This window comes from Lolium perenne, chromosome 1 (assembly GCF_019359855.2).
Source record: "Lolium perenne isolate Kyuss_39 chromosome 1, Kyuss_2.0, whole genome shotgun sequence".
NCBI classification, from domain to species: domain Eukaryota; kingdom Viridiplantae; phylum Streptophyta; class Magnoliopsida; order Poales; family Poaceae; genus Lolium; species Lolium perenne.
Window position 1 is genome coordinate 164933001 of NC_067244.2, and position 10076 is coordinate 164943076.

Sequence of the window (10076 nt, forward strand, 5' to 3'; positions counted from 1 at the left end):
GCCCCTCCCTAATATAGAAAGAAGCATGCAACTGTCCCACGTGCTCGGCCTTGTTTGGTTCGAGAGTATTAGTGGGGATTAGTGGGGATAATCCGCTAGAGTATTGGGTGAAACCCCAGCCTTCACCCAATCCCCACTAAACCCCATCCCGTTCAATCCCTAATCTCCACTTCTATAAACTATCATTTGGTTGGCAGGGATTGGTGCACACAACGGAAATTGAAATCAACAAGATAAACCAACATATAGTAGCAGAGATTAAATTTTTACGTTACTGGCCACACGGCACTGACCTTAAAATCTGAACTAAAGAACCTTCATGTCACTATGTCTATCCATGTGTATCAGGTCCAATACGACAGTGAGACTGAAAGTCCAAAATCCAGGATACAGTGGAAAAGGAACTCATGTTGTCACAATTCTCATCACAGACAACATAACATGTGAACCTTGCAACTTCTGAGCAACCATGACACTACAAAATATCATAACAGGTTACACCAGTCAACAACAAACAGTCTTTTGACCAACATCAGACGCGAGCACACATCACAGGTGCCATCACTGGTAGAAATTGCAGCGACATGTGCGACAGTAGACGTAGACGGGAGCAGTGGCTACGAAGGCTTTTGGAAACTGAAACCTGAACAAAACATGGAGGCATTGGAATAAGTGTTGTTCCAACATCCGAAATGCTCAAAAACGATATATTTTGCAAAGCAACTTCCATAATTACTAGAAGAAGGGATAGCTTTGATTTTTCATTGATAAACAGATGCAAAGCAAGTACACGTATGAGCCATGAAAAAGTACTAGAGAGTCTAGGTCTACAAAGGCTAGAAAAAATACAGTTTCATGCTAAAGCAAGCCTCATATTTAAACAGATCATCTGAATTAAAAACAACAGCAGTGTTATCTTCAGTGTAACACTTGCAGAACAACCAGTCTAAGCATACTCCAGGAAAGTGAGCTACATACTCCAGGAATAAAAGGACCATGTACTGTGACTTCCCATCATTTTAAGCATCCAGTATGGTTATAGTACAACAGCAAAGCATGCATTTTTCTGGTACCGTGAAGTAGCAATGTTAGTTGTTGACTAGCAGGAGAAATTAAAAACAACATACTAGGGCGACATATATATGTAAAGCAAAATAGACATTGCATTAGCTACCATGCTACCTTAACTTTGTGGTGCTAATAATGATAATATAAAAATACTAATAATTACGACATAGACGAATATAGTTAGTAAGAGGAAAGGGATGACAGCAAGTGTGTTCTTATGGTTTCGCACTAGCACTTGGAATAATTCTAGAAAAGTCAAATGGATAAATAATTGATCACTTGGAATACATATATATGCATTGCTTAGCTAAGGTTTCAAGGGCATCTGCAATCAATTAACTGATACAGACTTAAATGATAAGAATATGCCTACATGGTACTGCCAGAAGCCCAGGACCTTACTTGACAGCAAACATGACAACATAAATCAGGAATATTGTCTTAAGCTTATAGTAACTGGACTAATGGTACTACTAGCAAATGATAATCATAATGGAAGGTTGTAACTTGTACTGGAACGTATATTTAATGGTCTAGTACTAGGGAAGTAAAAGGCTCTTACGATTTGATGCCCGTCGAAGTACTGATGACAGGTTCAACTTCGAGGCCTGTCTAACGATGGAAAATGTTGCATCTTCTAGGTTACCAACCAAAGCTTCCAACTGTAGAGTAGCTTCTGGAATGTCAGCATAGCAAAGTTATAGAGAGCACTATAGATTCCTACACATAATGGGAGGACATAAAGGAGATACAATAATACAAACAGGAATTATGTACCGCAGCAAACAGACTATCTTTTTTGCAACAAAGAAGGATAAATCACCTATGTCCATGCACATTGCAGGAAGGTAAATGATCACACACAATTTTAGACATTTTAAAAACTGGTAAAAACTTTACTGGTATATCCAGTTAAATGATCTGTGAAACAATGGTGATGCTAGTTTATTTGGCGCAGATATTCTCAACTGAACAAAAGTGTTACATGACTTGTCCCCTCGGTTCACATGGTCAGTCCTACAGTACACCATTTGTGCGAAGGTGATCATTTGCTACCCAATCTAGCAGCACCTGCTGCCAACATGGCTGACAAGCATAGAAGGGTTCAACCATAGGGGTAGCTCATGCCCGAGATGCCCTTAAACTGAAGCTATATATTGCATACAACCTATGACAGTGGCCCAACGGTATAGTATGATGAAGATTACCATCCAAACTGACTCTCAAACGCTGGTTCAGGCTAGATGCGGAGCATCTTGGGCAGCTTCACCACAGACGCGGTGGCACACAGGGTAAACCTATACAGGCGCTCAGATCGAGAGCCATGGAAGGGAAAGGGCGAGAGAAGAGGGAGGTTACCGGAGATCAGAACGGAAGTAGTTGGCGGCGCCGGTCAGTCTGCAAGAACGTCGGTGATCTGATGTGGGAGCAGCTAGGCGGGATCCATCTCCTCCCGCCGGTAAGATGCTCTGCCTCTCCCGCCCCTCCCGCCGGTAAGATTCTCCACCCCTACCGCCGGTAAGATGCTCCGCTCCTCCTGCCCCTCCCGCAGCAGCTCCGCTCGCCTCCGGTCGGTTGCCGCCGGTCGCTCGCTCGGTAGGGTTCGGAAAAGGACGAGGATGGAGACGAGACTGGGAGTCGGGGACGGGGATAATACGCGAGGTCCACGTCCGGGATTCAGTCCAAGCCAAAAAATGGGCCGGGGACGGGGTTAAGCGGGGATGGGCGGGGATCTTTTGGCCCAAAACTCCAGCACCAAATGGGCTCCTGGGGATTGACGGGGATTCGGGGATGGGCCGGGATAATACTCACCCATCCCCGCGAATACCCTTGTACCAAACAAGGCCTAAATGGAAAGTTCTGGTCTGCCACGGCTCCTCCTTTCCCCAGTGCGCATAGCTCAGTTTTTCCAGCCCGTGAAAGAAAAGGCCGACCACGAAAAGCTTACCAATCCTCGGTAGCTGAAAGTTGGCTCGAGTGATCAACCAAATAGACCATTTTTCCCGGCACCCCCTTCAAAAGCTAGGGAAAAATATACAGCAATCCTCATGCTGCGGCTAGATGTAAATATATTTACATTATTACATCATCAAGCTGAAACTCAAGGGAACAAGGACGAACAAAAAGCCTCCCAAGTACTGTCGAGAATCATGAAAACCAAATTATATAAAACTTAAAGCAAAAACGCACTAGACCCTTAATGACATAGTTTGTGTACGTTTCATAAGTACGTGCCTTAGAAAATGCACCATTTTTTTTTGTATTGGTAGGGGAAATAATCTTCGGATCCAGCGAGACAAAAAAAAAAAGTCGCTACTTATGTAACTTTTCCTTTGTTGCTGCATCATGTGGTGAAAAACCAGCACCATCTGGCTTCTACACTTTAGAGATGTCAAAAACAAATGCATGATCCCAGCCCCTGGAGAAAAAATAATACAGTTCAGAATCAAACAAATAAAAAGATGATGTGTTTATATTGCAAAATTACATCCAGTTTTACTTAGTTGTAAAATTGCAACATCCGAAGCAACACATACAGTTGTTATTTCCAAAATTACACCAGATTGTTAAGTTAAAAGGAAAAAATAGCAAATGTATTATATAGAAAAAATACATCTTTGCGCGCACGCAACCAAACGTCGTGCACGACACCAAATTTCATCTTTGTTGCCAACCAAACACGAAATTATGTTTCTCCCTCGGAGCCGAAAAATAAATTGTTAGCAATCAATCAATATGCACAACATGGTTTTGGATTTGGCTCAGTTGAACATGGCTCCAAGGAGAAAATCTCCCCAGATGCAGGAAAACGATGCTAGCAACCAATCAAGCCTTACCTGCCCGTTTGCAGACACATGGGTTGAAAGTGAAACAATGCATACATTGTGAAGTGAAGACTCTGTAGGAGACAAAAGATTTCAGTTAACACAGAATAAGTCTCCACTAGACAAAACTACTTGAAAATTGGGCACTCCTGCAAAAAATAAGAAAATATAGATGTTATTTTTCCTAGTAATTTACATTCTATCATGGCAGAAGTTAATTTGGACCTTGGCGAAAAATACTCATGCTGTTACCCTAACTATGAAACCAAAATTAATAGTACATCCTAATACACGAACTAGCAAAGGCAACTATGTAACTATGGCTGAAATTTAAATCTTGCAAGAATTAAATAAGATATTAAATGATTTATGCATTAGAAACCCATTAAAAATCTATAATCCCGTGAACATGGATTACGATGTAAAAATTTGAGAAAAAATACATCCTGTTTATGCATGATATGATCAAAAAACTTCAAGAGAAAAAATATACATCCTATGTGCATAAAAATTACATACAATGTTCATGATTTTACATCCTGTGTATAAAATTACATGCAAATACAACATGGATTGTTAGATCTATAAACACTTGAAATATTCTACCTTATAACCTCTGAGTATAAAAGTACATCCTGTGTAGGATAAACAGTACGCCCATATGAGCAAGATGTAATTAATATACAAATTTTACAGCCTAAGATTATACAGTAACACCCACTTTGCAATAAAATTAAAAACTCTAGGTGTAAAAAAGCATACATCGTGGATGCACAAGAATAACATATAATACTCATGGTTTTATAGGTTTTTTTTACATCCACGAGCACTTTTGAAAAAACATTAATAAGCATGGTTTCTGCCCAAGAAATATCAACATAAACTCAAAGCTAGTTGAACCAAAAATTCAGAGGATCGGTCGACTGCAACCTTGGCACTACTGATAAACTTTTAAATGCCATCTTTTTTAGAGCTACAACAACATATTGCCCGCAGAGACTAGCACCAACACGGTGCAAACAGCTATGAAGTGCAGAGATTTATCTCCCAAGATGCAAGTTTTCAGCCACAGATGAATACCAAACAAATGGGCGAAGCAATCAGATTGATCATTAGGTTCATTTCTATCTAAATGGTCTCACTCTCTAACGATGTACAGAGATAGAGAGTAGTTACCAAATAAAAAGTCGATAGAACACCACTAGCTCCAATCTTGCATCGAGCAAAACGCCAGCACCAAACCAACCGAGCGATAGAGGTTGCTTGTACTTTCTTAGCGCTTTCTTCCTAATAGAAATGACACACCCAAGCATGTTTGATAAAAAAAATACATCTTGATGTAAGGATAACTACAAAAAAAACAACATCCTTACGTGAGCCTAATACCATTCCGGCGTATACATAAAGAAAGTACATCATGGTACAAGCAGAATTAACTAACCTGATTTAAACATAATTACATTGTGCTATATTAATCCTAGTTGGAATAACACACACTGAAGCACTAAACTACATCCCAAGTGTCAAAAAATTCAGAAAAACTGCACCGCGGAAAGATAAGATATGCACATAGCACATACAGATGGTTATACACTATAGAAATACTATCTACATAGGATATGAAACTGAACTATGCGTAGAGGTCATATGCGACAGAAAAGTCTCACCATTGCGCACATGCACAAATTGGTTGCTGCTCATCATGACCGCTGATGAAGCCAGGCAGGGCATTCAGCGAGGAGTTGCTTTACTTGCCACCACGCCTTGCAAGCAGTTAACAAGATTCCAGGGGTCATCATCATTCGTTCGTCCGTGGAAATTCAGTGGATGCAGAGTTCGGAGAACTCCTTCCGCACCCCACAATGTCGTCCAGGAAGTCGTCCAGCTCGCACACCAACCCGTTGGTGCTGGTCCGGAGCACGTCTAGCCACGCCTTGAGCTCGTCCGCTTTGTCCTTGACGGCGCCGTCCCCCCGTCGACGCACTTGATGCCGCCCGCGACCGCGGCGGCACGCTCCACCTCCTCCCGATCCGCCTCCGCCGCGCCGCACGCGCACAGGAACTCGTGCATTCTGACCATCCCCAACCTCCTCCACCATCATCTTCTGCAGCTTCGCGATGGACGCCATGAACCCGCCTCCACCGGCATTGCCCGAGCCGTCGGTAGACAAGCACGGAGATCCGGCGGAGCAGGGCGCCGAGCCGTTGAAGGACCCTTTCACCACGGCGACTCAGGCCCCAAACGCCTCGATCCGCTAGTCCGCGGCGTCGAAACACCTCCAACCGCTGCTCACACCGACCAGGGGGCTCCACCGAGGCTTCGCGTCGGACGGCTCGCCGCCGACGAAGCTGATTCAGAGGTGGAGATCGAGAAGGGGAGCCCGATGTGGGAGAGGGTGGGGAGGGGAATTGGGAAAGTGCGATGTCGTTGCTTTGGATGTTAGCCCAGCTTGTTTCAGGCCGGTCGATCGGGATCCAACGAGCGAGACGCGTGAGCACCGCCTAAGACAGGACAGTGCCCAGGCAAGTATTAGATTTTGCGTAAACTTAACCCAATTTCTATTTAATGCTAGGGCACGCTGTTGTCTTACGCAGTGCCCCACTCTCGCGTTCGTCGGATCAAGATCGGGCGATGGATGGCTATTCAGCTAGGACCACGCGCACGCGTCTCTCGTCGCGTCCACTAATTCCTTATCCCCACACGCATCTTCTCCTCACAAACTCAAACCAGGGGCAGCGGAAGGGAGAGTGCTTGACCCTCAATCCAGTGTATCATGAGGTCGGCGGAGGAGGGGCGAGAGGTGCTGGTGGTGCGGACCGGCAGCGCCCGCGCTCCCAAGGTGAAGGGCGGCGACCATGGCCTTGCGCGGCTGTGGGGAAGAGAGGAATTAGCAGCCATGGTGCTCCAGATGTGAAGGGCGGCGGCCATGGGAAGATGTGGTCGTGCGGGTTGGGGAGATCGCACGCCCGTGCTCAAGGAGACGGCCATGGCGACGGTGGCAGCAGCGGATGCTGTTGTGGTGTAGGGCGGTACAGATCCGTGGGGAGCAGAGCCACTGGATCCTGAGTAGCCCGACTCTGCCATACATCGTGAGCCAATTGGTTGTTAGATCATGGTATTAACTGATTATGCAAGGATTCGTTGGATTTTTTTGCTTCTCCATGTAATTACTTCATCTCTTTTTAAACCATTGTTGCTCCTGGAGATGGGTTCGTTTAAGATATAGCTCTTATGTGTTTCTACTACGAAAATTATTCTCAATCTTTTATTCTCTCTCCAAATAGTGTTTCCTTAGAAGTTCATTAGGGCCAGATCTGCACATCAACATGTGATTTAAAAAATTGCTTATATTTCCTCGAATCTAATGTAACAATAGTGATTTTTTTTACATACGAGGGATCGTAGGAGGATATAATAATAGTATCTTTTCCCGAATTCTAGTTGTAACTATTTTGCAAATTATGTACTTTTTACTTTTTTCTTACATCCAGAGTGATGGAAGGTCAAGGTGTACCTCAAATTCTACATGTATTTTTTTTGCAACTATATGTAATTTTACTATTTTTCTACATACAGCGCTGTTATTTTTTTACATCCCTAATTCGAATCACAACTAGCTGGTATGAGTTATTTTGGGGCACATCAGATGTAATTTGCTGTTATTTTTTACATCCCTAATTCGAATCAGAACTAGGTATGGGTTGCTTTGGGGCACATGGGATGTAATTTTTTGCAAAGGACCAAAGGATGAAATTAATTAGGATGTACTTCATTAATCTTGAGATGTACTTACGGTCCGTAAATTACAAAGCTAGCTGCAGAGGTGACGAGGGGAAGGAATAAAAAGTGCGTGCTCCATTCTAGGGACGACGTGTTGGTTTCACACGGTGGAAACGCATATTTTTCCACTTTTGGTAAGGTGTCGCTTTCAGTCATGGGGTCCACATACTATTTCAAGGAGGGCACTCCGGTAGACTAACCGGTGCTATAGCACCGTGTAGCAACGTCCTAAACTTAAATGTTGAAAAGAAATGCTTTCGTTCATATCCCTGAAAACCCCCCCCCCCCCCCCCCCCCCCCGTTTATACCAACACCCAGTTAAGCTTTCCAAAACGTCTGAATTTAGTGAACACAAAAAGTATAATTCTCACCATAAAAGAGTACGCATTCCATGAGCAAATCATCCAACTTTAGATTAAAAAAGAATTCTCCGATAGCTTATTTACTCACAGTGGAAAATTGTATAACCAAACCCCTACAACTCGATCGGACACGCACGCACGAGGAAACTGAGAAATCAAACAGAGGAACTAGTTACAGGGCATGTACGTAAGCATGAATCATGATGAACACCATGCGATGCGACCTACTGCTACTATTTTGCTAGCAAAAATAATTAACCTGGAGATCTGGAACTCAGCTGGCCTCGCATGCATACATGCTCCGGCCAGGACAGTAAATCCTTCACCTCTCGATCTTGTCTCTGCATGTACGTACGTACGTATATCCCCGAAATAAAGCATGATGAGAAAACATGAAGAAAACAAAAGCCGATTATTGCATCCGAGCGTTCATCGCCTAATTCAAGCACGCCATCGATATGGATCCATGCATGCCGATTTAAGTTAACTGGTAATCCGGAAACGTCGTCCTCATCGCCTCCACCATCGACGGGGAGTACACCGCCCCGGCGGCGTCGTGCATGTTGGCCGCGCCGTCGACCATCGCCGGCTGGAAGTGGCCGTAGAGGCCGCCCCTGGACGCGCACAGCAGGTGCTCCGGGGCGCCGGCGGGCGCGAAGAGCGGGATGTCCGGCATGAAGTGCGCGTGATCCATCGACGCCGGCGGCGGCATCAGCTGCGGCGGGTCGGCCATGTAGTGGCCGGGATGCGGCGCCGGCGCGGCACCCGCGTGGGCGTTCGCGTTTGCGCAGCTCTCGGTGGACGAGGAGGAGGACTCGTCCTGCGCGGCGCCGCCGGTGACGGCCGAACCGGCGGCGGCCGCGGCGCTCTCCTGGCCGGTGAGCTTCTGCACGATGGACATGAAGTCGCGCGGGCTTGTGCGGATCACCTTGGGGGAGGTCGTGTAGATGATGACCGGCTGCTGCTGCTTCGGCCTCGGCGCCGGGCGCTGCTGGCTGCCGGCGCCGGGGGAGGAGGAGACGGAGGAGTTGGTCGAGGAGGAGGAGGGCGGCGAGGTGGACGCAGACGAGCCGTGCTTGTGAATGAGGTGGGAGTCCCGGCGAACCTTGAACGGTATCGGGGTGGCGGCCTGCTGGCGCGCCCCGCCGGCGCCGAGGCCGGGCTGCCGAGGCGACGTGGGGCTCATCGGTGGATCGGGGTGGCAGTTAGGTAGCGAGTGGACGCGCGCGCCCGGTGCGTGTATAAATAGGGGGCGCCGGGGATTGGCGCTCGCGCGTACATGTCGGACTGGGATATTTCGTCCGTTACACAGTTAGTTACACACCTGTACCGTATCGGCTCGAATGGCGGGAGCGGATCAGCTACCGTACAGCATGCGTGGCCGGGCCACCGTGTCCATGAACAACCGATATACGTGCAGTTAATTAGAGGCCGTGTACATTGGTTTAGACAACCGATGTCTGTAATACCACTTCATGTCATATATACATAGGTAGTGATATAGATAGTGTATACAAGTATGTTTGTAAGTTGTCTATTTTTAGACATAAATTATAGACACTATCCATACAACAACGAAAAACCCGTCTATAAGTTGTTTATAAGAAACTTACGGACTGTCTATAACTTTACATACAACATCACTCTCTCTTCTCATTCTCTTTCCTTCATATCACCAAAATCACGTGTAACTACAGCTTACAAAGAGCTAAGTTATCACCATTGTACATGCGCTTATTAAGGCTTTGTTACTTTGAGTTTTTGCGAGAATTAGTGAAAATAATTCTCTAAAGTATTGGGTGAAACTCTGTCTTCGCCAATTCCCCATAAAATTTTATCGCCAATCCACTAGGTAAAGTTAGAGTATTGAGGATCGGAAAAAATACACTAAAAATATGTTTCGTAGCCCGGACCAATAAAGAAACTCCCATTCCAACCAGAATTTCTGAAAATTAAGGTGTTTGGTAGCCCGGCTTCTCATAACAAAAATGGATCTCAGCCTTGCTCGAGAGAAGTTCAAATCAAGTTTCTCAGCTCAACC

At 45.5% G+C, this 10076-nt stretch overlaps 1 protein-coding gene and 2 long non-coding RNA genes across 3 annotated transcripts; all 3 read right to left on the reverse strand.

The window, feature by feature from the left end:
- Positions 1-368: 368 nt before the first annotated feature.
- Positions 369-2842, reverse strand: LOC127311293 (uncharacterized). The gene is made up of 3 exons (XR_007857642.2): positions 2428-2842; positions 1631-1744; positions 369-643 (listed from the first exon to the last, which is right to left on the reverse strand). It is a non-coding gene; the product is annotated as an uncharacterized lncRNA (long non-coding RNA).
- Positions 2843-3161: 319 nt separating this feature from the next.
- On the reverse strand, positions 3162-5698 carry LOC127311303 (uncharacterized). The gene is made up of 3 exons (XR_007857645.2): positions 5561-5698; positions 5070-5242; positions 3162-4042 (listed from the first exon to the last, which is right to left on the reverse strand). It is a non-coding gene; the product is annotated as an uncharacterized lncRNA (long non-coding RNA).
- A 2367-nt stretch (positions 5699-8065) lies between these two features.
- LOC127302307 (uncharacterized) lies at positions 8066-9234 on the reverse strand. Its single transcript, XM_051332758.1, has one exon. It carries the CDS (start codon positions 9219-9221, stop codon positions 8514-8516), a length of 708 nt encoding a protein of 235 aa, XP_051188718.1. The 5' UTR covers positions 9222-9234; the 3' UTR covers positions 8066-8513.
- Positions 9235-10076: the final 842 nt, after the last annotated feature.

Excerpts from the sequence above, each read along its gene's own strand:
- LOC127302307 (XM_051332758.1), bottom strand. The coding sequence starts at position 9,221 with ATGAGCCCCACGTCGCCTCGGCAGCCCGGCCTCGGCGCCGGCGGGGCG.